Below are 26,467 nucleotides of genomic sequence, written 5' to 3' on the forward strand. Positions count from 1 at the left end.
GATGCATCACTACACAAACAGAATGACATATAATGAACCCCATTTAAAAACTAAACACGACCGCTTTCCACAGAACCCTAAAGAAGAGGTGGGTTTCTCGGGGCACCCAGCTTGTAGGTGATATAGAGACTGTCCCCACACACTGGCAGCCACAGTGCTGGGGGCAGGGTGGGGTTCTAGGGCAGCGTCTCACCCATTGTGCTTTGCAAAGTGAATACATCATGCACGACGTGTGTTATGGCAAACGGAACAGCTAAGGGCTAAAGATGTCCTTCCCTAAACTCCAGCATCACCAGGCCCTTATTTCTGCCCCGGGTGGGGCTCAGAAAGAAGCAAGGAGCCTGCCTCTCAGGATCAGCATAGGAAGTCCTGGATAAAATGTCCTTTCCCGCAAAGACTTCTCTTAACATTGCTTGTGGTCCAGCATGGTGCCTCACGCCTGTAATTCCAGCACTCTGGGAGCCCGAGGTAGGCAGATCACTTGAGCCCAGGAGTTCCTGACCACCCTGGGCAACATGGCAAAAACCTTGCTTTACAAAAAATAACAAAAGTTATCCAGGCATGGTGCCTGTAGTTCCAGCTACTCAGGAGGCTGAAGTGGGAGGATCATTTAAGCCCATGAGGTTGAGGCTGCGGTGAGCCATGACTGCGCCACTGCACTCCAGCTTGGGTGACAGAGCTAGATTCTGTCTGAAACAACAACAACAACAAAAGATTGTGACTGTCTTTGGCTAAGGGAATGAGGTTTCTCTCCTAAAATACATTCTTGTTCACACTCAGTTCAAAATTTCCAGGAGCTGGGCGAGCCATGTTTGACAGAGAAGTTAGGGAGGAGGGAGATGAGCACATGTAAGCACGTAAATACGCACATGCATGCTGATGTGTGTGTAAATGAGCATGTATGTGCATGCAGAGGCATGTGTACGAATATGTGCATGCATGTGTGGATGGGATTGCATGCATGCATGTATAATGTGCATGTATGCATACATGTACATGGGCATATGTATACATGTGCACATGTGGACATGTGTGCATGCACATGGATCTGTGTGCATGTGCCTGTATGTGTGTGGGCATCCCTACCCTGCATCCAGGAGAGTCCCCCAGGCAGGCATAGCATCACTGTGGTGGGGGCGTCTGAGTGCTGGGCTTAGTGTCCAGCAAGTGCAAAGCTGCAGAACCTCTCTGCTGACCATGGCAGAAAACTCAACGCTTCCTTTGCACAATGATTAAAAAGTCAGAGCTGCTCGAGATGCCCAGGCAGCTGGGCAGGCAAGCGTCCTCGGTGACGTCTCTCTTTAGGGGAGGGGCTTCTTGCCCATGCGAGGGTGGCTGCTCAGCACCATCTCCTGAGATGCTTTAGGATCCAAAGTGAAAGCTCAGAACACATGGAGGAGCCGAAATCAAGCTGCAGATTTATCCAGACAGACTTCAGAGCAGCTTTCTCCCAGCCCGGCGGGAAGAGGGGAAGGCCAGCAGCACAGTGGACACAGGGGCCCCAGGCGAGGCTGTGGGGGCCATCACCCCTGGACCCGTGCCCAAGGTTGTCGGGGGAGGCAGAAGCCTGGGCTTGGGCCAGACGCCAGGCGAGCTCTTCTGCTGTCCCCACCCCCTGCAGCAGGCAGCAGTGTGCTGGTCACTCAGGGCCAGATGGCAAGTCCATCTCAGGGTCCTGGGTGCCCAGGACCCTTGGCTGGTCCTTCTCACAGGCCACACCCTGTTCTCCAGCTGCATCGGCTCACAGCCCCTGCCCCCGGCCACGCTGTGGCTGCTGGGAGATGCTTGGTGACTGCACACGTCAGCTGTCAGTACCCTCGAGCTGAGCTGGCTGCTGGGGGCAATGGTGATCATAGCAAGGAGCACAGCCTGGAGCCGGCAGGGGACCCTTGGGGACAGCCCTGCTAGGGTGGACAGCCTGAGGGTGGGGAGGCCGTGGTGGGGGCTGCACCTGAAGAAGAAGCCGCCCCTCTCCCACAGCTATGGGAGGCACCACCATGCCCCTGCTCATTCCCCCAGAGAACTGTGCCAGGTCCCTGGGCTGGCCATGCTGAGCACCTGAGGGCTGGCATGGCCTGCAGGGGTGCACCGGGCCTTATCTGATCTTAATTTTTAATTTTTTTTTTTTTTTTTTTGTAGAGACAGGGGTCTTGCTATGTTGCTTAAGTTGGTCTCCAACTCCTGGCCTCAAACAATCCTCCCGCCTTAGCCTCCAAAAGCACCGAGATCACAGGCATGACCCACCGTGCCTGGCCTTGGGCCTCTCTGGGAACTGAGGCACAAGTGAGGCTTCCATTTCCTCAGCACCAATGAACTCTGGGAGGGCTGGGCCGCTTTAGGGAGGCTGAGGCACAGGGCCCCTGCTCCATCTAGGGGCCCGTACCCTGAGCTGCCATCATGCTCAGAAAATGACCAACTCACTGGTGCTCCCAATACCTGCCCCAGCCCCCTCCCTCAATGTGGCTGGGGTCAGGAAAATCTACGGGAAAGCTGCTGGGTGTGGTGGTCTGAGCCCTGGCTGTCTGTCACAGCTGGGGTCTGCCCCAGGCAAAAGCACTATTGGTGCCTGTGAAACATGAGGACCCACTTCTGGCCCCTGGAGGGAGTCACAGGCAGATGGAAGCCCTCTTTGCCCCTCTTGTGGAGTGCCCCAGAGTGGCTACAAAGGAGGAGGCCTGTGTGCCTTTCCTGGGCACCAAGGGGCCAGCTGTGTCTCAGCCTCCGAGGCCTGAGTGGTGCCTGGCAGGACACAGGTGCCCCAGGGCGACGGTGCCAAGGAGGAGACGGTGGCAGCTGGCACACACCACACCCCGGCACTGTTGTGAGGAGGAGCCATTCCCACCCCTGGGGGCCGTGGGCCATGCGGCAAACATTAACACTGTGGGAATCTTTTGACCGGGCAATTCCACTTTTAAGAATCCATCTCGGGAAGTCACCGGACAAATGCTTAGCTCTGACGTGTCAACACAGGCTGGTGCGTGACAAGGCAAAGACGAACTGGCCGGTGTGCAAGCTCCCGACGCCAACACAGCTTTGTAAACACCGAGTATGTGCTGTCAGCGTGGGCTCAACACAACCTCGTAAGGTCCATGCTAGCACTCCCATTCTACAGATGAAGAAACTGAGGCCCAGAGAGGTGAAGTGACTCGCCAGAGCTGACACAGCTACTGCATCTCAGTGCTGGGATAGACCAACCTCACAGACACAGTTCCCAGAAGCTCCTCCAGGCCCTGTGCTCCTCCCGGGGCGCCCGCCTTGTGCCAGTCCAAACCCTGGTCCTGCAATGCCCTCCATCTCCTGATGCCCCCACCTCTGCTCCAGTGAGGCCACCCTCCTCTCCCACCTCCCCACCTCCCGCCCCCGATCTAGGGAGCAGCTGGAGGCCCCCTCTCAAGGAGGGCCTTCCCAGGGACCTACCCCAGGAAGCTCGCGGCCTCTGCCCTGCCACTGTCCCCTGCAAACCTGTTACACTTGCCAGCTGCTAGTACTGGTCTCACCTCCCTGGGCCAATCGCATCCTGGCCTCAGTTCCAGCCCCGCTGGCTCACTTCCAAGTTCCACAGGTGGAAGTGGGTCTGGGTGAACATGGGTGGCCTTATCCACACACACAGCTGGGAGAGGTCCCAAGACACCTTTGAAAGATGCCCATTTAACCGGGCCTTGGCACCCAGCCACCTAGCACGGGCACGCTGAGCCCAGCCTGCCTTTCCCCAGACTCATGACCGGTGACTTCAAGGTCACACAAGCTGGCTGGCGGGCCCCACACATCCTCCTCCAGCTCTCACACACGTGCCCACGGTGCGCCTGCCTGGCTCACAGAGCGCCCGCCTGGCTCACGGAGCGCCCAGGTTCACAGGCACACACAACACTTGTTTTTGGGTACACGATACCCGTTCAGCATCCCTCACCCATGCAGGGCTGGGACACACTTGGACAAACTTTCCTGTTGCAGAGAAACCTGGGATTGTTTGGGGGAGACACAGAAGTGCCACCCTTTCCAGGGCCAATGGCACCTGGGTCAAAGCCTGCAAGTTTGCATCCCGGGGAAGCAGGACAAAAAGCCTCAGGGGAGAGCCCGAGACGCCCCCCCAACACCCTCCGAGGGCATGAGATGGCCCCACAGCAAGGCCCCGCTACTGCCACACCAGGCTCGTCCCAAGTAATTTTCTGTGTTAATCAAGAGCTCCCCATATGGTGGGTGAACCAGACCAGCACACTTGGAGGCTGCCGGGTGCGAGGACACAGGCCACACCCAGGCCAGCCACTGGAACAGAAGCAGAGGCCCTCGTGGGGACCCTGTCTGCTCCCTTCTCACTCACCTCTGTCCTCCTGAGCTGTTACTGTGGCCACTCCTGGGCCACAGCAGACCCCTGAGTTCCCCATGGCCCGAGCCGTCCCTCCTGCCGGCCAGTGCTGGGCGGTACCTTGGGCCCTCAAACCTTTCCCATGAGCCCTGAGCTACTTCCTGCTGCTGAAGGCACTGCTCCCTAATATGGGCCTGGAGGGCTGGCCAGGACCTTGGGCCAGGCATGTACCTGGCAGGATGCCAGGGCCTGATCCCATCAGGGCCTAGAGGGTCCCAGGCCTGCCCTGGAGCACAGCTGCTGGGAAGTGGTATTTCCAGGAAAGGCCTGGCAGGGGCTCTGATGCGAAGTGCGCTGGGCAGGGGGTGGGCACTTGCCAGCTCTGGGGCCACCAGGGCCACTGGTCCCTCCCTGTCCTACAACAGCTGTCATCTCCAGGGCCTGTGGGGAGGCAGCTGAGGGCCTGGGACTCCATGGCATGGGGGTGGGAGCAGGGAGCCTGGAGGCCAGAGGCCCATGAAGACCCCTGCAAACTGGAAGGCCAGGAGCTCCTCCCTGGAGCCCCACTTTCTGGCCTGATGGCCTTGGGGCTGACTCAGGGACACCACTAGCATGGAGCTGGGGGTTTGAGCTGGGGCACTGGAGTGGGGTGGGGTGTCCAAGCACCTCCCGCCCCCTCTGAACCACAGCACCAAGGCTGGCATCCTCCAGCACCCAGGAAAGACAGAGGCCTGCTCAAGGCCTGGCACCAAGGCCTATGGACTCCAGGGCCTGGGTTCTGACCACGCTGTTGCCTAGCACCCTCCTCCCCATGTGAGAGCTGGTGGGGAAACCTGCCCCGCAGAGCTCCCCCCACCACCAGGCAGCACGAAGGTTCTTCTTTCTGCAGCTGAAGCCACCTGCCTGGGCCGCAAGCCTTGGCCTCACCTGGAGCTCAGCTCCCCGCTCCCGAGCCCAGCCAAGCCCAGGTCCTGCTCCCTCCCCAAGCCTGACGCCTGACATCCCTCCAGTGCTGGCAGCTGCTCTGCCTGCAGTGTGACAGGGAATCTCTGTTGCAACGGAGGCCAGCTCAGTCCAGCGGGGAGGAGGAGCTGTCCCGGGCTGGTGGGCAGGGCCAATTGGGAGAGACAGGTGTCTGGAAGGACCCGGAGGATGAGGCCTGGAGCTAAAGGCTGGACCCTGAGGACACAGTCCTGCCGGCTCGTCTGGAGCAGGTCAGGCCCAGCAGGGTAGGTGATAAACTCCAGCAGAATGGCCACGGAGGGCAACGCTAGGCTGGGGAGGGAGATGGTAGGGGCCGGCCAGCCCACAAAGACGAGGGCAATCCAGGACCCCCCTGGGATCATTTTCTCTGTGCCTGACAGGCATCCCCCGGATAGCCCCTCAGAGCACGTCCAGGCTGTGCCCACTTCCCAAGGACATCACCAAGTCACTGTCTACCCTCAGAGCACCTGCTCCTCACACACGCTGTACCCCGGACTCCCCCGGGTGCCAGGTGGGTGCTGTGCCTACCTCTTGATTCTGGGAACCTCCTCTCCAGCCTGGTCCCTCACCAGAGGCAGCCCTTAAAGACCATCCGCCCTACCTCCTCATTTTACACTCGGGGAAACTGAGTCCCATAGAACAAACAGGCAGCCGCACCAGGCCTCCCGCTCTCAGGTATGCTCTTTCACCCCTTCTCTGGCCTCAGGACAGCCTGAGACTGGGCAGGATCCGGAAGAAAGGGCTCTGTCCTGGTGGGGAGGGGTTCGCCCAAGGCAGTGACCAGCTCTGCCCAGGGTTCCCTGGAGTCTGGCTCTGGGGACAGGGTGAGGGGCAGACTTGCCTGTTTTCAAGAGCCGAGGGATGGGGGAGAGGATGGGGAACCTGGACCCTGAGGCAACCTCCGCTGAGGACTGTCCCACTCAGCTGCTGGTCGCTGGTCCGCGCCTCTGCACTGGTCACTAGGTGGGCGGCAGACGCATGGCATCCCAGGACACTGCACAGGGAACAGCTAGCTCCAGGTCACCTGAATGCCCTTCTCAACTGGCCCTCTCCTCCCAGGGATAGGCCAGCGGGGAACGAGGAGTGACCAGAACCCAGGACTCCCGCCCTCATCTGACAGCCACTTAGCCCACTTCCCACTGGGGACTCTTCCTTGGAAGGTTGCTCTGGAAACCCCCTACTGTGTGGGGTAACCTCGCCGGGAACCCCACCCTGGCCGAACACTGCCATGCCACACAAGAAGGATGGAACCTTCCTCCCCAAGCTGGGGTGGGGCAGGGGCTGGGGGAGATGGAAGGCCCTGCACCGCCCCCAGCCTCCCTGCCACTCCCCCCACCTGGGAGATGCTCAGGACCCCCATGTAGCCACGGCCGCTCCCCCCAGCTTCTTACCAGGTCGAGGACAGATGGGGACAGACGCTGCTGCCTCGGCACCTGCTGATTAGTGCGGCCCACCCTGAGGGGCGCCCCTGTTCCCCAAGGTGGTTGGGAGGGCACTCGCGGGTCCTGGGGAAGTTGGATGGCCCTGGGAATGGCGGGTCCTGGAGGGTGCGGGAGCCTGAGGGGGATCTTGGGGGTCTTAGGTTAGACCGGGGCCTCCCCGCGTGGGGAGGGCGCAGCAGACTGTACCTGGGGGCGCATTGGCCGTCGTCAAACTCGAAGGTCCGGTTGGTGTAGCCCCCGCCGCGCGCCTCCTGGTAGACGCCCCCTGGGGTACGCGCCCCGTCAGGGAGTGGCATGCGGCCTGGCAGCTCGGACCCGACCCGAGGGAGAAGCGAGTGGGAGCCGCCACCTTCGTCCCTCGCGTTGCCCTGAAAAACATTTTTTTTTTCATCGCAGATTAGCGAGGAAAAAACGCCAGTTTCAGGGTCGGGTGCAGGCGTCTGTCCGCGCGCGCCCCCTGCCGGCCGCGCCGGGAGCCGCGGCGGCTCTGGCCCAGGCTGGGACGGGGGTAGGGGGTAGGGAAGGCGAGGGTCCAGGGATCCGCTCCCGCCGCGGCCCTCTGAGCCCTCAAAACTCCGAAAAACAGGACGGGGTTCGTCAATGGCTAGAAAAGCCCAAGCGCGCCGCCACCGGGCCCTACACCCCTGGGAGGGCTCCGTGGTGGGCGGGGGCTCAGGGTGCTCTGGGTCCTTTGCGGGCAGCAGGGCACATGCGCTGCTCGGACCGCCAGCGTCCAGCCGCTGCGCCCAGGGACCGTCAGCACCTCCCCCTTGTGCTGCTCTGCCGTGGTCAACACTGGTCATTCAACACAAGCCAGATTCAAGACGACTCCCCGCCCCCCCGCCCCCCGCAGGCTGCGGCATCTGTGGGTGGGCGCCACATCCTGGGCTTGGCCTGGGGGAGGGGGATGACTGCACCCCGCCCTGTGCTCTCACCCAGACGGGCACACACAGCACCTTTAGACGGGTGGGGAGGGGCCCCAACTTAAGATGCTGCAGGCCAAAGACTAGGAAGCAGAGGGTCCCCCTGCGGGCCCCCTTTCCCGTGCACGTGCTCACACTGTTACACATGCGTCACCCTGGCTCAGCCTCACACAGAGCTCTGGAGAACTGCGATTTCTGTCCCCAGAGCTTTGTTGGTTTGCAGGGCGGACCAGGCCCCTCACTAAGCCAGGACTGCGCCCACGAGGGCCAGGGGGAGGGCCAGGTCCATTTGGAGGGCGCATGGCATGTACTTTGTGGTCCCTGGCCTCCCCAGTGTCTCTCCAGAGGGTCCTTCCCTGTTTCTCCAGGAGGCAGCAGGCTGAACACAGATGCTTTTGGGGGGTGGGTGGGGAACACTCGGGGAAGTCTAGGATGCTAAGTCCCCAGCAGAGGTTCAGCCTGTGTCCCCGCCACACAGCTCGTGGGCATCTTGGGGGTTTTTCCTCAGGTCCCCAGAGAGGCCGGTGCTGCTGCCGGGGTCCCCCCACCCCTGGGCGGGTGCCGCCGGGGCAAGATGGTGGCCTTTCTGCCAACGCCCTCCTGCCTGGGGAACTCAGAAAAAACACCACTGAGAGGCCGCACCATCTGCATCTGTGGTTAATTAGCAGTAATTACACGTGTGCCAACGGCAGGAGAGTCGCAGGTTTGATGACATTCCAAGGGCTTCAGGGAAACAAACACTTGGCCCCACTCTGCCACTGAGGAGCCCCAGATCGCCAGCCCGTCCATCCCTCCCTGGCCAGGGGCAGGGCTGGGAGAGGGGCCCAGGTCCCCGAGAGCTTTTGCCCTCCTCTCCAACCCCGTCCTCCTCCATGTCTGACCTGCAGCCAAGGCTGGGCGGAGCAAGGATGGAGACACCACCTTATATTACATAACCTCCCTCTGCTCCAAACACCCTTCACCCATCTTTGGCCCAAAGTCCAGGATGCCAGCCCGAGGCCCAGAGCCGCGCCTTCTCCACAGGAGACTGGGGCACCCCGGACAGACGCCCCCGTGTGGTGGCACCTGCCCGGGCTCCTTCTTGCCTCCCCTCTCGGGACGAGAGCCCCTGCCACCCACCCCACCTCCTCCCGCTACGGACCTCAGCACGAGCCAGGCCAGGGATGTCCTCCCAACAGTCCAGCCTCACCCCCCACCCTCGTCCCCTGCTTCCCTGAGGGCCCCCCGCAACCTCCGTGAAAGAGGAAGGGTCTCCACCTCCCCTTTCCCTCCGTCATCCCCCCAAAAGTATGTACTGGGGGACTCAAGCCCAGCGCAGGGCGGCTCCTGGAGTTCAGCGGGGAGGTGAGCAAACACCTGGCGCCGGAGCTTTCTGAATTTGGATGGGCAGGACCCCCGCGATCCCGCAGAAACCTGTTGAGAGTGTGAGGGGTCGAGCTGGGGCCCCAGGGCATAAAGCGGGGACGGTGCTTGGGCAGGGCCAGGTGAAGGGACAGACGGTTCCGAGGGTGCCCGGCAGAGCTCAGCGGGAGGAAGAGCACGGACGATGGTGGCCTGGGGTGGGGACAGGATGCCCCTGGTTCTGGGCGACCCAGAAGTGTGGATGGTGACCCTACCCTAAGGCGCAGCATCTGCAAGCGTACTAGATTTGGGGGAAAATGGAGGCGTGGGCGACTGGGGAGCAGGCGGGTACCCTTCCCCCTCCCTGTGTCCCTGGGTCCCCCAGGCCTGGGCTAAACAACTCAGCCCAGCCCGCCCACTCCCACCAGGGGCTGGGCTCCTAAGGGCAGGGCCCGCATCTCCAAAGTGCCCAAGGGCACCGAGACCACCGCATAAGTGGGAACCGAGGCGACCCCCGGGAAGGTAAGGGTAGACGCAGGGCCACCTGGGCTGGGGCCCCTTCCCCTGGCGTCCTGCGGGGGCATAGAGTGGGTGGACCCCCCGAGTCCCTTTCCAGCACCTTCTTTGCAGGAACGCGGGTCACGTGGGCCCCGGGCTGGCTGCGTGGGGAGGGCTAGAGCGCATGCGCTATGGGGGCGGATTGCAAGTGGGGGTGGGGGTGGGCTAGGTGGAAAGCACGTGGCAGGTGGGCAAAGCACACGTGAGGGGGCGGGGCTGCCTGCGGAAGGGGCCGTGCACGTGGGGTCGCTCCGCAGCTGCGAGTTCATGGCGTCCCGGTGCTCCGAGCCCGACCCGGAGGTCTCCAGAGTCCCCACCGTCAGGGGATGCAAGTGAGGAATTGGGCTGGGGGCCAAGGCCTGTACCCAGGGGTTCTTCCGCAAGTTGCCGGGCTCCACCCATCCTGGGCCTCCTGGGGCAGAGCCCTGGACCCTGGGAGAGGGGAAGGGGTGCAGAGAGGGCCGGGCCGTGTCCCTACGTGACCCAGTCTTGGCTTCCACCCGCACCCCAAAGACGCCCATTCTGGCATCTGGGACTCCTAGTGGCCTTTTCTGGGGTTCTCAGGGCCCGGTACTCTTGGCTTTCTTAGCAGCGGCTCCCTGTCTGGTGCCCTCTCCTGCTGCGAGGACTCGGCCCAGGGCTCGGGCCCGCCCAAGGCCCCTACGGTGGCCGAGGGTCCCAGCTCCTGCCTTCGGCGGAACGTGATCAGCGAGAGGGAGCGCAGGTGAGTGGTGGTGCCTCCCAGGGGTGAGGGCGCTGTAAAGGGGTGGAGCGGGTGAGATTATGTTCGGGGCTGCCACCAGGTGTCAGGCAGCTGGGAGGGGCTCGTGGCCTGTGCCCAGGAGAAGGACAGACTGCACGTCTCCAAGTAAACCAGAAAAGCCCTGTTGGGGAACATCCTGCAGCCCCTCTTTATCCTGAAGCCTTGGCCTCTTGAGGCTATGCACCTGTGACCCTCTGTGCTTCTGACTGCCTCTGACCCTCGTTGTCTTTTCCACACCGCAAAGCAGCCATGGTTTGGGCCTGGGCTGGACAGCCTGTCGCCGAGGTCCAGGGGTCAGGCCCAGGCTGTGCTCTGATGTGGATCTCGGGGCTTCAGACCACGGGGGCAGCTCTGAGTCATCTTGTAGCCCCTTCTGCCTGACAAGTGCCCAGGGTCTATCTGGCAGGTTCTAGCAGTTGCTGTCCCTTCTCGGGGAGGGCAGGAGGGCCCAGAGGTATTTGTTTCTTGACCGGAACCAGGAAGCGGATGTCGTTGAGCTGTGAGCGTCTGCGGGCCCTGCTGCCCCAGTTCGATGGCCGGCGGGAGGACATGGCCTCGGTCCTGGAGATGTCTGTGCAGTTCCTGCGACTTGCCAGCGCCCTGGGGCCCAGTCAGGAGCAGCACGCTGTGAGTTGTAAGGGTAGACGCCGTCAGTCCTCCGGCGTCACGGTGATGGGACATCTCACCACCTTGCAGGCAGCGTGTCCCCTGTCATCCCCGTCTCCTTCAGTCCTCTGGGTCTCCACGGCTAGAGCAGGCCACGTTTTCGGCAGGGCACTTCCTGATTTGTTCAAGCCTTACCTGTTGTTATTCTGTCCCTGGAAAGGAGCAAGCCTTCCTTTCCAGCCCTCCTGTGCCCCTGAGTCCTGTTCATTGATGGGTTGCCGAGATGCTCCGTGCCAATTTAGGGGAGAGTTGGGGTCTCCTGATCCTCCCTGGCTGAGCACCCCCTAGATCATTTCTCTGCACGTCTCCAAGAGAGAGGCTCCTCTCCCCTCTCCAAGGCTCTGGGGGCTCTGGGGCTGAGGACCTGCGTGGGGAATGAAACTGTGTTGTCATCTGTGAGGTCACAGCATTTGCAGTGAGGCCCTTGGGTATGCACAGCCTGATTCAGGAATGGTGGGGTCTTTCGGGGGTGGAACCTCAGCCTCGTTGTCAACCTGTACTCTCGCCCCCAAGTTCCAAGCGGGGACCAAGCTCACAGTGACCCTCCAGGCCCTGGGGTAGCAGTCTTGTCACCGTGTCTTGGGTTTCTCAGCTGACTGTCTCTGTCCTTGTTTTACATGTTTACTTAAATTTCAGATTCTTTCTTCCTCCAAGGAAATGTGGCACTCGTTGCAGGAGGATGTTTTACAGTTGACGTTGTCGAGTCAGATTCAAGCAGGTGTGCCAGACCCTGGGACGGGAGCGTCCAGCGGGACTCGGTTAGTGTCTCCTGGGGCCTGCTCTCCAGGGCTGGGTGACCCTGGGAGCAGCAGACCCAAAGCCCCCTGGCATGTCCTCGGGAGGGTGCGGCCTGGAGGCCCGGCTTGGCCTCCGCAGGTGGTGACCTGCCCAGGGCCCTGCCAACTCAGGTGGCCAGGTGTGAGGTGACCAACACGGGCGAGCTCCAGCAAGGGGGGAGCGCGGTCAGCAGAATTGAGGGCCTGGGCTGGCGTGGAGGTGAGAGGTGCCCAGGAGGATCTCTTCTGCTCCTGTGTGTGGGGAATTTACAGGTGGTCAGTGAGGTGTCGTACTTCTCCCCATGGGCAGCTTCAGGAATGGAGTTTTCTGAAGTCAAGATAATTTGGTTCTTTTCAGAATGGCAGCTCCCCAGGTTGAAGGACTGTCTGCATCTTGTGTTTAAATGCACCCATTTTACCCCAAAGCGGGCTGGGGCATGGGGCTGGTGGCTAATTAGCTGTGGAAGAATCTAGAACCGGGGGAGTTGGGCAGAGGGAAACTGGGCAGACAGCTGTGGAGCTTGGCTGGCCCAGGGCCCCTGGGCAGAGGCTGGCTTGATGCTGGGTGGTGCCTGGGGTGTCCTGGGGACGGGTCCAGCCCTCTGCTCTTGGGGTGGGTGGGGGCAGCCTTCCAGGGGGCTGGGGGATAGACCCAGGATCCTTGTCATGTTGCTCCTTCTAGAACCCCAGATGTGAAGGCGTTTCTGGAAAGTCCTTGGTCCTTGGATCCGGCGTCGGCCAGCCCAGAGCCCCTGCCGCACATCCTTGCGTCCTCCAGGCAGTGGGACCCCGCGAGCTGCACGTCCCTGGGCACGGACAAGTGTGAGGCACTGTTGGGGCTGTGCCAGGTGCGGGGTGGGCTGCCCCCTTTCTCAGGTGAGTCCTGGGTGTGCATGTGGGGTGCCTTTGGCCTGGGGAGCGGCGCCAGGCTGTGCTTTAGCCCTAAGAACAGTGGGGGCTGTTTGCAAACGGGGGTTCGAAGTTTTCCCAGGCCCTTGTGTTGGTGAGAAACCCACGTGTTGAGGGATGAGCTTGATTCAAGGCCCCCGGGCTGTGCCTGCTTTTGTGAAAAGGAGGACGTGTGCTCTTGGGAGGGAGAAAGTGGGGCTCGAGGAAGGGAGAGTCCTGGGCAAAGGCCACCATGGGGGCTGTTCCTTCTATCCTGTCTCCTCCTGGGACTTCCATGTGTTCCAGGGAAGGGAGGGCCTGATCTCCTCCTCCCTGGGTCCCTGGGTCTGCAGGAAGCATGGGGATGTAGAGGGACTTGGCCCCATCCTGGTCACTCCCTGGGTCTGCAGGAAGCATGGGGACGTAGAGGGACTTGGCCCCATCCTGATCACTCCCTGGGTCTGCTGGGAAGCGTGGGGACGTAGAGGGACTTGGTTCTGTCCTGGGTCTGTGGGAAGTGGGGATGTAGAGGGACTCGGCCCCATCCTGGTTGCTCCGTCCAGCTTTGTGGCCCTGCTTCTCTCACCCGCCTGTGGCTGGTGTGTTTTGGATGTGGCCGGAGATCTGTTTTCCCCGGGGCGCCCCATCTGCCCTTCCGCCTATGCTGCCTGGCCATGGCAGGAACTGTAATTGGGGTGAGCCAGGGGCCCGAGGCCTCCCAGCTGTTCCCTCTGCCACCCGGGGCCTTTGTCCCTAATGCCACCCACAGCTGAGCTCTGGTCCCTCTGTGGGTGGCCCTGCAGGGCGCCTCTGATGACCGAACTCCCCTCGGCCCCTGCTGTGGTAGCGTCTGGAAGTCGCCAGGTGCCATGAGAGGCAGGGCTGTGCCTTTTGGCTCCCAGCTGTGGCTGGGAGCAGTCATGCGGTTGGCAGGGCTGGTGTCAGAGCTGGGGTCATCAGGGCACTCTGGAAACCCAGGAGTCAGCCAGGCACGTGGGGAGCGAGCAGGTCTGAGGGCAGAGCTCGAGGTCCGGGAGGCGGTGCTGAGAGGGTCCCCAGATCCAAGCCCCTTGCGGCTGGCCAAGCCAGCACCCCCTCTAGGAAGCCCTTGGCCCCCAGGTGTTGGGCACCCCACCTCTGGGTGTTCATCTTTTCCTTGTTTACCTGTGTGCCACCCGCTTCTGAGCTTCCTCCCACGTGTCCCTGCTGCAGGGTGCAGGCAGCAGGGCAGGTGCTCGGTCAGCGTGAGTGGACCGAGCCTGTGAGTCACGAGGTCCTCGGGGGCAGCCTGTGGGGCTGGGCAGGGAAGGCTGACCCGCATCTGACTTCTCTCCCAGAACCTTCCAGCCTGGTGCCGTGGCCCCCAGGCCGGAGTCTTCCTAAGGCTGTGAGGCCACCCCTGTCCTGGCCTCCGTTCTCGCAGCAGCAGACCTTGCCCGTGATGAGCGGGGAGGCCCTTGGCTGGCTGGGCCAGGCTGGGCCCCTGGCCATGGGGGCTGCACCTCTGGGGGAGCCAGCCAAGGAGGACCCCATGCTTGCGCAGGAGGCCGGGTGAGTGCCCAGGTGGTGTGCACGCCTGTGTATGCGTGAGCGAGCATGTGTGTGTGAGCCTGTCCCACCTCCTCCCAGTCCTGCTTGGGCCCACTTTCTCGGCATCTGGAAGCTTCCGTCTCTGCTTCTGTGCCCGTGGGAGGGAGGCCAAGGCCACAGCCCAGGACAGGACCAGCCAGCCTTGCCGTGTGGCTTTCTAATGTGTTTCTGGAAACACTTTTGTCTTTCTAATTGTCATTTGTTTTGGCTGATAGTAAAATGAGTTTGTGTTTCGTGAGCACATACCAGCTGGGGTGTGGGAGGGGGAGGGGAGGGGGAGGGAGGGGACGAGAAGAGCGAGACTATGGCTGGAGAGAAACCGGCAGAGATGCTCTGCAGGACGGATCGGGACCCGCGAGAGCCGCTGGCCCGTGTCCTCAGCGGCTGTGGCCTCTGCATTTCTCCCCGCTGGGTAGGGTAGAGCCTATCAGGAGTGGTGCCTAGATCTTTGCATTCGAAGCTGCCTTTGCAGGACTTGGGCCCAAATGTTTCCTTGAGCTCCAAGGCCTGGGTCCACTTGTGGCCACTGAGGAAGAGCTTGTCGCCTCCAGGTCTGCGTCGGGGTCTGATGTGGACGATGGGACGTCCTTCCTGCTAACTGCTGGTCCCAGCTCGTGGCCGGGTGAGTGGGGCCCTGGGTTCAGGGCTGGTCCCCCCGCATAAGCACCTGACATGAGCTGGGGAATTGGGACTCAGGCCTAGCATGTGTCAGGGGGCCCCAGGGTCTGTGTCTGAGCCCCCATTTTCTCCACCGTTGGTGCTTAGCTATTGGGCCGTGTCTGGTATTGAGCGTTATAGGTGATATGTGAGTGTGTGAGTGAACGTGATGTGGACGAGCCTGCATGAGAGCTGGCGGTGCTTGGAGCCCTGTATTCTTCCCCTTGACCCTGTGTCAGCGAGGCCCCTGGTCCAGCCCATGCTGGCCGGCAAAGGTGTATGGCCCTGTGACGTGTGTTCATTCCATTTAGGATTTAGTGTTTGGGAGCCCGTTCCTGGTTCTGGTCCAACAGGTGTCCTGGGTCTGGGGCCACCAGGTATGAGCTCACCCACCTCATCACAGCCTCTGTGCAGCGGGGACAGGGCAGGGCAGACGGACTGAGGTGGGAGCTCTGTTCCTCCGACCCCACCTGTCTGCCTTGAGCTCCCAGAGCACCTGCCTGCCCTGCCGATGTGTCCTGTTTGCTTCCAGGGTCTCTGGAGGGTCGAGGAGGCAGTGGCCCTGCATGGGCCCCAGCTGAGAGCAGTCCACTGGATGATGGAGAGCCAGGCTTCCTAGGGGACCCTGAGCTTGGCTCCCAGGAGCTCCAGGACAGCCCTCTGGAGCCGTGGGGCCTGGATGTGGACTGTGCAGGCCTGGCCCTGAAGGACGAGGTGGAGAGCATCTTCCCTGACTTCTTTGCCTGCTAGCAGCCAGGCTGTGGAGAGGAGGCGGGCGGGGCCGGTGGATCTGGAGCCGTGTGTGTCCCTGTCGCGTGCTTGGGCATTTTATTTTGGGTTTGGGTTGCAGCTGCACCCTAGTTTGAGCGAGGCTTCCAGGCTGCGAGAAGAGGATAGCGAATATTAAAGAGGGAAAGCAGTTTTCCTGGAGGAAGCAAAACCCGTGTGGCTTCTGTGTAATTAGCCTGATTCATCAGGCAGATCGCGCCACCTCCGTTCAGCGTTCAGGCAGCTGCCGGGGATTTTGTTTTCCAAAGTTCTCAGCACTGCGAAATCCCGGAATAACCCAGTCCTGGTGCCCTGGGGTAGGGGCGCTCTGGGACCTGCTCCCTGGAGGTGATGTGGCCTCACGGTCTTGGTTCCTGGAGGCTGCTCTGTGAGCTGCTTTTCCTGCTCGTTGCCACTCAGAGCTGCAGGGAGGAGAGTCCTTTAGGAAAAGCCTGCTGTCCTTTCCCAGCCCAGGGGGCTCCAAGGGAAGGGCTGGCTTCCACCTCCACTGCTGGTCATCTCTGCACTCACTGTGCATGGGGAATAGGGGACCCTGGGCAGAGGTCACCTGGCCTCAGTGTGTGGTCCTATTCCCAGCCCTACACACTGAGATCTGGAGGGGGGCGGGGTTACTTTGGGGTGGGGGGGGCAGGTTACTTAGAGGAAGGGCTGAGCTCTTTGAATGGTGCTTAGGTGCCCGCCTGTTCTTCAGCCACAGCACAGGTGGTGCTGGTCTCCGACCCCGGATGCTCAGGGACTCACCCTGCTATCCCCATCTGGATAGCACCCCCACCAGGGCGGTGTTCCAGGGGCCAGCGCAGTCTCTGTCGCCCAGGTAGAGGAAAGAGGTCTGAGCGTGGGCTCAGAGCCCCACCAGGCTGCAGCCCTGTGCCTGCATGCAGCCGCCCCTGCAGCCAGCCAGAATGTTCCATTCATTCCTCTGAGTCATTCAGGCAAAGGCTTAGGAGGGAGTGCTGTGGGCAGGAGGTTAGGAGGCTCCAGGGAGCAAGCGCCGTGCAGACACCAGGCTGTAGGTGGCGGGCAGACCCAGAGGAGAAGGGGGTAGGGGGCTTTGGTGAGGGGCCCAAGGCCATCAGGACTGGCTCTGAGCACCCGTCGTGGTCCCTTAGAAGGAGGTTCAGGTCCAGCTGGATGCCTGAGGCTGTTGGCTGCAGAACAGCATCCTGGGGATGCCAATGCCACCGGGCACCGATGGCCCGTGTTGCTGAGACCCTGTGGCAGAGGCGGAGGAGCCTTCAGACCTCTGGTGGACAGAGTGGTGGTCGGGGCCCAGCCGGGAGCACGAGGCTGCTCTTCGTGTCCTGTTCATTAGGGGTCGACTCAGGCAGCCAGATTTCAAGAGTGTCTCCTGGAAGGCCATTGTGTTCACTACTGCACTGCTGTAAAGCGATACTTAAGACTGGGTGATGGAGGAAGAAAAGAGATTTAGTCGGCTCACGGTTCTGCAGGCTGTACAGGAAGCGTAGTGACTTCTGCTCCTGGGAGGCCTCAGGAAACTTCCAATCATGGTAGAAGGCAAAGCGGGAGCAAGCACATTACGTAGAGTGGAAGCAAGAGAGAGGAGGGAGGTCCCAAACTCTTCAGCAGCCAGATCTCACGTGAACTGACAGTGAGGACTCACTCATCACCAAGGGGCTGGCACTAAGCTATTCGTGAGGGACCTGCCCCCACGATCCAGTCATCTCTCACCAGGCCCCACCTCCAACACTGGGGATCACATTTCGACATGAGATTTGGAGGAGACGTCCAGACTGTAGTACCGTGTGTGCATGTGTGTGCACACGTGTTTGTGGGTATGCACAGCTTCGTGCTAGTACTCGAGTGCGCACCCATATGTTGGTGTGCATGTGTGTGTGTCCCATGTGTTGGTGTGTGTCCACGTTTGCACTGTGGTGTGTGTGTGTGCACTGTTGCCATGTGTGCGTTTGTGTGCTGTGTTGTGCGTGTGTTTCTGTTCCCATGTGTGTTGGTACGAATGCTTTTGCACTGTGCAAACTGCAGTTGTGTGTGTGCATGGGTGCTTGTGCCAGGTGTTGGTATGTGCATGTCTGTGTGCAGTGTGCACATATGTGTACGGTATTGGTGTCTGCATGTGTGTGTACTGTGGTGTGCATGTGTGTGATGTCTGCACTGTGGTGTGCATGCGTGTGTGCACTGTGTTGGTGTGTGCATGCATGTTTGTGCACTGTCGGCCCGTGTGCATTGTGTGTGTGCACTGTGTTGGTGTGTATGCATGTATTTGTGCTCTCGTGTGTACGTGTGTGCACTGGTGTGTGCATGTGCATATGTGTGCGCTGTTGGCAGTGTGTGTGCACTGTGGTGGTGCGTGTGCATGTATGTGCACTGTGTTGGTGTGTATGTGTTTGTGCTCCCGTGTGTGTTGGTGTGCATACATGGTTGTGACTATTGGTGTGCATGCCTATATTTGCACTGGGTGTATGTATCAGCCCTGCTCCGGCTGACCAAAGAGACCCTACTACCCCTCTGGTCGGCACCCAGCTGCTCCTGGCTGTCATGAGCTGAGTGGGGCGTGGCTGTCCAAGCATGAAGGTGGCCATGGGGTGGCGCGGCAGGGTGGGCCACTGTGCTGTCTGCCTTCCCCTCAGTGTTGTTCCGTGGCCAGCAAGGGGTGAAGAGTCCGTGCTGCACCCCAACTGGGAGCCGGGAGTCCCCGGTCAGGGCCGCACCTAGTCACCTTCCACAGCCCAGCACGAGGCCCTCCCTCCCCTTTCTTTCCAGAAACTTCCAGAATCTTCCTGACTCCTGGACTTTTCTGGCCTTTTGACCCTCATCAGCTGTCCCTGCAGTGGTCCCCCGTGCCCAGGTCGTCATGGCTTGTGTGTGTGTCTCCTCGGCCCACAGTGTGTGAGAAGCCTTGGTGCTCCTTAATGTCCGGGGGCTCCTTGGAAGAGGAGGCCTGAGGAGAGGATGGCACACCTTGGACCCTTGAGGCGGTTTGGGGGAGGCGCTGGGTCACCTGAGGGTAGGGTGGGAGGTGGGGTCCAGGGAGGCCCCAGGAGTGAACTCTGATGCCCATCTGAAGGGTCTCCACCGACGGGTTTCGGGGCTGGCAGTGGGAACCGGCATGCAGACGGGAGTGGGGTGCCCTCCCCCTGCCTGCCCTCAGCTATCTCTGAATCTCTTCACCCAGGAGGTGTAGGAGGCCCCCAGCTCCGAGACGCACATGCTCAGCTGCCCCTCTGGGAGCCACATTCTCTCTCCAGGCGTCCACGCTGGGGTCGTGCCTGGTTCCCTGAGGGGAGGGGCAGGGGGGCAGGTGTATCAATCCCTTTTCACGCTGCTATAAAGAACTGCCCAAGACTGGGTAATTTATAAAGGAAAGAGGCTTAATTGACTCACAGTTCAGCATTGGCTGGGGAGGCCTCAGGAAACTGACAAATTGTGGCGGAAGGGGAAGGAAACACATCCTTCTTCACATGGTGGCAGCAGCAAGGAAAAATGCAGAGCAAAGCGGGAGAGAACCCCTTAAAAAACCATCAGATCTCTTGAGAACTCACTCACTATCATGAGAACAGCATGAGGGTCACCGCCCCCATGATTCCATTACCTCCCACTGGATCCCTTCCATGACTTGTGGGGATTACGGGGACTGCAATTCAAGATTTGGGTGGGGACACAGCCAGACCACGTCAGCCGGCTCCAGGTTCATCTCCGTGCGCAGCATGAGCGGGAGTGGGCAGGTGGGCTGCCTGGAGGAACCCCCAAGGCTGTGGGCTGGATGCCCGTCTGCCTGAGGGTCACCAGTGTGTCCCTCCCATGAGCCATGGGAATGGACATCTGAGTCTGGGAGGTGCGGGCTTCTGTCCTTTGGTGAGGGTGAGGGAGGTGAGATGGGGAGGCTGGCGGTGGGTGCGTGTCGGGTTCGGGCTGCTGTGGAGGCCCCCATTCACACCTGGGCCCTTGGACACCTCAGACATGGGAGCGGAGCATTCGGGCCTGGCCCTTGGCCCTCTCTCTCCCTTCCCTGCTCCCCTTTATCTCTGCCGTCCCCAAAGTTCAGGCCTCCGTTGGTGGCACCCATGAGTGCCCCTTGCCCTGGGCCCTGCCTGGCCTGTGAGTTTTTCCTTTGGCTCTGCCTTCCGGGTTCACCCACAACCCCTGGCCCAGCTGGCAGCTGGGCCAGGCTTAGTTCTGTCCTGTCCTGGATGCTGCCTGCGACGCAGCCTCACCAAGCCCATATCTCATCTGCCAAATGGGCTTGGTAGAGAGGGGAGAGTGAGAGTGGATAGAGGTAAATCACTCAGAGTAGTGTCTGATGCTAAGTAGACACCTCATAGGGTTTCAGACTCATCTCTGGGAGGATTTATTGAGCTGATGAACGCGCAGCTGCAGACGCAGGCAGAGGGCTCCACGCATCCGGGGGTTTTGTTTTAGCAGCTGCATTGAGATGGAATTCACATCCCGTACAATGTGATTGGTGTCTGGAGGCACCATCCAGGGCCATCAGCATACTGCACGCATTGCCTGCTTCTCCACACTCCTCCCCACCTCCACACCCCCATCCCTCATCTGCATGGAGGTGGCAGCTGCCTGCCTGGTCTCCCTGTGCTGTCGTGGGCCTGCGGGATGCTCTCCTCATGGTGCCCAGCATGAGCCTGACATCACACTTGACGGTGTCACCTGCTTTTACAAGTATGTCCGGGCTCCACGCATCTCCTTGGCTTGTGAGGTCTGCAGGGTCCTGGGTGGCCACAGAGGAAGTTGATCAAGAACGTGGCCTGTGATTGGCACATAATTGTGTCACAGTGATTGACAATAAGGTTGTGCTCGACCTGGGAGCGGCTTCTGGCTGGAGGGATTGTGACCCGGCAGGACGGGGATCCGGCCTCGCTGACATGGAGCAGTGGCTTCTGGCTGGAGGGATTGTGACCCTGCAGGACAGGGATCCAGCCTCGCTGACATGGAGCAGTGGCTTCTGGCTGGAGGGACTGTGACCCTGCAGGACGGGGATCCAGCCTCGCTGACATCGAGCAGTGGCTTCTGGCTGGAGGGACTGTGACCCGGCAGGACGGGGATCCAGCCTCGCTGACATCGAGCAGTGGCTTCTGGCTGGAGGGACTGTGACCCGGCAGGACGGGGATCCAGCCTCGCTGACATCGAGCAGTGGCTTCTGGCTGCAGGGATTGTGACCCTGCAGGACGGGGATCCAGCCTCGCTGACATCGAGCAGTGGCTTCTGGCTGGAGGGACTGTGACCCTGCAGGACGGGGGTCCAGCCTCGCTGACATGGAGCAGTGGCTTCCAGGGGATGCCCTCAGGGCTGACGGCCACACCCTCAACGCTGCGGGATTTCCTGGCCCCGTGGTCCCCAGAACCGTGGTCACTGCACCGTCAAGACTCCCTTGGCTCCAGGCAGCGACGTTGCCACCTCCACTGTGTTCAAGCCAGTCCTGGCCTCCCTGGATACCCCTGCTGGCTCCTCCCTGGGACCAGAGAGGCGCTAACACCCAGCCCTTGACCCGGGAGGCAGCCCTGTCCTGCCCCTCTGTGGGCTCTTAGAACGCTGAAGCCCCGGGAAGCTGTGGAAACTTCTGGTTTGCATTGGGACCGCCTTCCTGAAGTGTGGCCCACAGACCCCTTCCTGAGAGAAGACACTGGGGGAGTGGGGGGGCATCGGGAGGGTTTGGGCCAGTCCTTCCCTGGGAGGCTGCCAGCTGTTTCCCAGCCTCTTTGGCCAGGAGCGGCGGGAAGGCAGGAAGTACGGCTGGTGGGGCCGGCAGGAGTGTGGCCGGTCAGACATCACCACCCTGGTCAGCCTGGGAGGTGGGCACTGCTGTGTCCCCAGGTTACATGAAAGAGAAGCAGATGTGGGGCTCCCTGGGGTACCTCTTAGGAAACAGAGCTTGGAGGGATCAGCTGGACCCCAGGTGAGCCCACTGGACTCTGGGGCCCAGGCCTCCCTGGAGCCTAGGGTGTCAGCCTCTGCTGTTCTGAAGCACAGCCTGGCCCTGAGGGCAGGGAAGGCCCCACCCCCCACTGGCTCTGGGACAAGATGCTGAGGTTGGTCCCCAAAGCAGTGAACTAGGGCAGGCCCATGTGTTGACCCTGGAAGGGGTGACACCTCCTTTTGGGCTCCCTGTCTCCCTGGTCCACTCCCACCACGTGGTCCTGGCCCCCCCAGGGGACCCACCACCTCAGCCCTTGTCTGCCCAGGGGTGTCCCCCCGGGCCCAGCCCCAACAGCCAGAAATCTTGGTGCTCCTTCCTGCCTCCCCACGCCATCCCGCCCCGGCCTCACCTGCCCACCTTGCCCCCACAGCAGTTAGGATGGACGTGCCTACCTTTCCACACTGCACGGCTGGTGGGCCCACCCCCAAGAGGCCGAGTCCGCTCGCGGTCAGCAGGCCATGACCCGCCACATGCTGGTCACAGCGCTGGCCGGGGGCACCTTCCACTGGGAGGGTGTGGGGGTCTGGGCAAAGCCAGTGGTGAGGCGGGGAGGAGGGTGCTGCACTCACCCATGGAAGCCCCCCCTGGCTGTCAAAGGGGCCTGGCGCCAAGGGAGGGGGCGTGTCCACAAGGACTGAGGTGGCCGCCTGGTTTTTATCCAGGGCCAGGACCCCCCCTGCCCACAGTGGATGTACTCAATGGTGCCGGCTGTAAGGAACGTGGGTTCTGGGTCCTCCCAGAACCTCCTGGAGTAGCAGGGTCTCGGCGTCTTGGGGGTGTTGAGAGAGACGTTTCTGGATCAATGTGAGTTTCCTCATTCCTCTGCTGACTTAAGGGGGATTCCAGGTTGGACCAGAAGGGTTAGCAGGACGGACAGATGCTCTGTGTTATCCTCAAGGGGGGCGGCAGCTGAAGCCACATGGAATCGCTCGTTGGAGAGGTGGGGTTTCCTCCTTAGCGAGCACGAGGGTCAGTTATACCTTCCTTGCTTGCCTGTAGCCCTCCAGCCTGAGAGGCAGAGACGTTGGCCAAGGCAGGCCACAGACAGGTGGAGTTGGGTTTGTGCCAGAGCCAGCTCCTCCCCACCTGGCCACCCCCTGGGGCAGATGGGGGCAGAGCTGGGCCAGCCAGGGGCAGCCTTTATGTGCGAGCTGCCTTTGCCCGGGGACAGGCCGTGGGGTCTGCGCTTTCCTTTGCTGGGTTTTCTGAGTGATTTGTTGCTGCCCAGCCTCCCCTAGGCTGTTCCAGTCACTGCTCCTAAAGTGCCCTGTGTCTGTGTTTGGATGGACCTCAAGGCCCCGATAACAGCACAGTGGCCACCAAGATGCAGATGCTTTTTGGCAAAGACAATGAACTTTGGACCTCGAGGTCTGGCCCCCAGGTGCCTTTCTGAGGAGCAGGAGCTGGGCTAGGGGCCTGGGGCTTCCACCAGGTCAGACACAGCCAGGCCAGGCTGCTGTGTGCAGGCAAGACCTTTCCCGGCCACCACTATTCCAGGGCCACCCTCCCTGTGTTCCCATGGATGCACATCCTGCGGCTGCTGCCCCCAAAGACACAAGGCCCCGAGCTTCACAGAGACATGAACGGGGCCTCTGCTTGTGTGCACTGTGGGCCTGGCCGGGTGCGAGGCTGGGGAGGGGGCTCTTCAAAGGATCATGAGTGGCACAGCACACACTCAGGAGGAGGCCTCGGCTCTGGGAGCCTTGGCGCCACTGCAGGGGGCTGGGAGAGGCCCGTCCGCCGAGGGTCCTCTGACCCCACTCCTCCTAGAGCAGAGCTGTGCAGGGGCCCAGGCACTCCCCCCCTGGCAGTGACCAGGAGCCCCAGGGCTGCCCTTTCCAGTTCCAGGGAGCCAGCCAAGGAGCGCCAAGGCCACCCGGGAGCAGAGCTGCCCACCCCAGGTAGAAGCGATCCGGTTTCTCACGCACAAATCCGTCGAGGACCCTCCAGGGCTCCTGGTAGCTGGGCCCACTGAACAGCTCCGATTCCCACCCCCTCACCGCCCTGCTGACCTTCTCCCCCAAGTGTCACCCCACGCTGGCCCACCCCGGGTCACCCCACCCCCAGGCCACCCCACCCCCGGCTCACCCCACCCCCGGCTCACCCCACCCCCGGCTCACCGCACCCCCGGCTCACCGCACCCCCGGCTCACCTCACCCCCGGCTCACCCCACCCCCGGCTCACCCCACCCCCGGCTCACCCTACCCCTGGCTCACCCTATCCCTGGCTCACCCTACCCCCGGTGATCCTACCCCCCGGTCACCCCACCCCCGGCTCACCCCACCCCCGGCTCATCGCATCCCTGGCTCATCTCACCCCAGGCTCACCTCACCTCCGGCTCACCCTACCCCTGGCTCACCCTATCCCTGGTCACCACAGCCACAGGTCAGTCACCCCTATTCTGCACTTGGTGTTGCCTCAGCCCAGAGGTTTCCTGGGGGATATGTCCCCAGCACCACAGGCTGGAGTCTGACCCTCCAGGGGCGTTTTTGAGGAAGACGGGGATTGGGGTGGGAGTGGGGGGGGAGGGTCTCCCTCCTGTGAACCACTGGTCACTTTACTGGCGTCTGCCTTATAAATGGGGTGGGGTTGTCAGGGGCAAAAACTGACCCCTATCACGTCTTTGGTGCAGTTTTGGGGTCCCGAGTGGGAGGAGTGAGAGCTGTGACCTTGGGGGGAGGGGAGGGCTCAGGGAGGGTTAAAGGACAGCCCTGAGGGTCTTCCCAGGAGGGGGTGATTCCTCTCCGTAGTGTCAGGGCCCAGCACTCACCAAAGAGCCACCCCCATCGCCCCCCCGTCCTTTTATGGGAGGGTCGGATGCCCAAAATAGGGCTATGATCCCTGCCACAGACACCTGTGGGTCCAAGCGGGAGACGCCCAAGGCGTGCGTGCAGTGCTGGGGTCTCATAATGCCCCTTCCAACAGCACCTGCCTCACCCCGACCTGGTTGGGCTCAGCTGGCAGCCCCCCACGCCTGTGACGCGTGGCCATAAACATGGGTGAACCAAGGTAGGAGCGAGTGGGGGGATGCAGAGGCCCCAGTCGGCTGCCTCTTGTAAAGTGGGGATCCGTTGTGCCCTCCAGGCAGGGGGCTCTGTGATCGATTTCCTCCCCAGAGGGGACCAAGCTGCCCCGAAGTGCACCCCAGTACCCTCCCCACCAGGTGCTGCTGTCTCTGGAATCAGGATTTCTGAAACCACCTTCGGCAGGGCCACGGAGCAGCATCTAGCTCTCTGATGGTAAGATGGGGTCCGTTTCCCCTCATTCTGCGGCCCCCTTCCCTGGAGAGTGTTGGGGTGGAATTGGGGTGGAATGGAGCCATGGGCAGTCCGGCTGCTGAGGCTGTGTTGTGCCTGGGCACTGCCCGCCATGGCCCTTCCCTGCCAGGATGGGGCAAGCAGCCATGTCCTCAGGTGGCTGGGAGCAGCCCTGGACTTCTCCATGTTGCATTCACAGCCCAGCCCTGGGGGTTCCTTGGGGCTCCAGGGTCCTGGGCACAGCATGTGCTCAGAGAACGTGCTTCAGGACCTGGAATGGGCTGTACAGTCAGTGGACGTTGATTCAGCCCAGGAACTGTGCTGAGAGGCCACTTTGGTGCCAGGACAAGGGAGGGGACTCGTTTTTCCTGGGTGAACTGCCAAGTTCATAAGCCGGGCTGTCTCTTCCCTTCTCCTCCAAGGGCCCATCCCCCAGCAGGGCCAGACCCCAACCACGTAAGAGCCCTGGGCAGGGGAGCGGGGCTGAAGGAAGGGAACTAGAAGGGCCAGCCCCTTTAAGGGGCTTGCAAGGTTACTCGAAGGGTGCGCAGGTCCATGTAGTGGGGCAGGAGGCTGTTGCCAAGGAGGACCCGTCAGGCACAGGGACAAAGAACTGTCATTGCAGAGGAGGGGAGGGGGAGGCACCCCCAGTTGTGTGTTCTCTCCCCGAGAAGGCTGTGCTGGGGCTAATGACTCACTCATGCTCCTGGCTTCCCCACATGAGCCCTCCTGGGTATCCCCCAAACCCATGCTGTGCTCACCTTGGCCTCGGAAGTGGGACTCTGTTGGATGTCAGGGCGACAGCTGCTCCCCCTCAGGGCTGGCCTGGGGTGGGAGGGGGCACAGTGCAGGTGTGGAGCTGTGGCTCTCTTAAATCCCAAGCGCAGGCCCCGTCTCTGCCAGGTCCCTAGCAGAAGAGGAGAGAGGCAGGCGGGAAGGGAGGGCGGGAGGCCCCGGGCAGTGGCCTGGTGGATGCCTGGCTTGGGTCCTGCTCAGAGAGCCCAGCCTCGGCCCTTGTTCAGCTCCCCTGCAGTGGCCAGTGGGGAGGTGTGAGGGGCACCCCCTAGGCCCTCCACATTTTGGGGTTGCTCCTTCCCCTGTAGGAGGCCTGCTGTCCCAGGAGTGGGTCCAGCCAAGGGTCAGGCTGGCGGGGACCCCAGCAAACATCTGGTCCTACGGGAGGGAAACTGAGGCACAGAGAGGGCAGGGACTGGCTGCACCCAGGACTCCCAGCTCCTGGCTGGCCCTGCCCAGAATTGTGTCATCTTCCCGGGTCAGATCCAAGGGTGGCCCCCACTCAGGGCTAGGTGTGAGGCTGGGGAGATGGGGGCCACCCGGCCTCTTCCTAGATTGGCCGCTTCTCCAGCATCTTCTTCCTCGCTGAAGGCCTGGGCTCAGAGGTGCGTTTGCTCTCCTCATCATTCTCCGCCCCCTCACTTTTCTGGGTCGGGTGTGCCCAGGTGTGGGCTGGCCGGCGGGGACAGGTGCAGAGGATGCGGCAGTAGGAGGCTGCCCAGGCCTCCCCATTTCCCGCCCCTGCCTCAGGCCTCCCAAACAGGGAAGGTGTTCACTCACTCATTCTTCATTCATTCATTGATTCACTTGGGGCTCCAGCCTCCCAG

General features: G+C 61.6%; 2 protein-coding genes across 14 annotated transcripts in view; one reads left to right on the forward strand and one right to left on the reverse strand.

The window, feature by feature from the left end:
* KCNT1 (potassium sodium-activated channel subfamily T member 1) overlaps positions 1 to 7,125 on the reverse strand; it is a 92,359-nt gene extending 85,234 nt beyond the window's left edge. For 7 of the 10 annotated variants that reach the window (XM_063787423.1, XM_063787419.1, XM_063787418.1 and 4 more), the window contains exon 1: positions 4,319 to 4,530. In XM_063787423.1, coding sequence (XP_063643493.1) covers positions 4,319 to 4,530 — 212 coding nt within the window. Of the gene's footprint in view, positions 1 to 4,318; positions 4,531 to 6,915 lie in introns of those variants that run through there. The other 3 variants (XM_063787424.1, XM_063787422.1, XM_063787421.1) reach the window with 1 other exon arrangement.
* SOHLH1 (spermatogenesis and oogenesis specific basic helix-loop-helix 1) lies at positions 4,964 to 15,831 on the forward strand. 4 transcript variants are annotated; one of them, XM_009457681.4, is made up of 10 exons: positions 4,964 to 5,532; positions 5,668 to 5,798; positions 10,144 to 10,275; positions 10,794 to 10,941; positions 11,617 to 11,738; positions 12,439 to 12,632; positions 13,982 to 14,195; positions 14,786 to 14,856; positions 15,203 to 15,268; positions 15,424 to 15,831. In XM_009457681.4, the coding sequence occupies exons 4-10, from the start codon at positions 10,801 to 10,803 to the stop codon at positions 15,639 to 15,641; spliced, it is 1,026 nt and encodes a 341-aa protein (XP_009455956.1). In that variant the 5' UTR covers positions 4,964 to 5,532; positions 5,668 to 5,798; positions 10,144 to 10,275; positions 10,794 to 10,800; the 3' UTR covers positions 15,642 to 15,831. The 4 variants fall into 4 exon arrangements, with proteins under 4 accessions (XP_009455956.1, XP_016817561.1, XP_054514492.1 ...); XM_016962072.3 differs by lacking the exons at positions 4,964 to 5,532; positions 5,668 to 5,798 and adding an exon at positions 7,204 to 9,515; XM_054658517.2 differs by lacking the exons at positions 4,964 to 5,532; positions 5,668 to 5,798 and adding an exon at positions 9,496 to 9,883 and having other exon boundaries at positions 10,141 to 10,275.
* The last annotated feature ends 10,636 nt before the right edge of the window (positions 15,832 to 26,467 follow it).

The sequence above is a fragment of the Pan troglodytes genome, chromosome 11, assembly GCF_028858775.2.
Source record: "Pan troglodytes isolate AG18354 chromosome 11, NHGRI_mPanTro3-v2.0_pri, whole genome shotgun sequence".
NCBI lineage: Eukaryota > Metazoa > Chordata > Mammalia > Primates > Hominidae > Pan > Pan troglodytes.

Coding starts and splice junctions, on each gene's coding strand:
- SOHLH1 (XM_054658517.2), top strand. CDS start 9,819: ATGGCGTCCCGGTGCTCCGAGCCCGACCCGGAGGTCTCCAGAGTCCCC. Junction 10,276..10,793: donor ATCAGCGAGAGGGAGCGCAG/GTGAGTGGTGGT, acceptor GACCGGAACCAG/GAAGCGGATGTCGTTGAGCT. Junction 14,857..15,202: donor TGGTCCCAGCTCGTGGCCGG/GTGAGTGGGGCC, acceptor CATTCCATTTAG/GATTTAGTGTTTGGGAGCCC.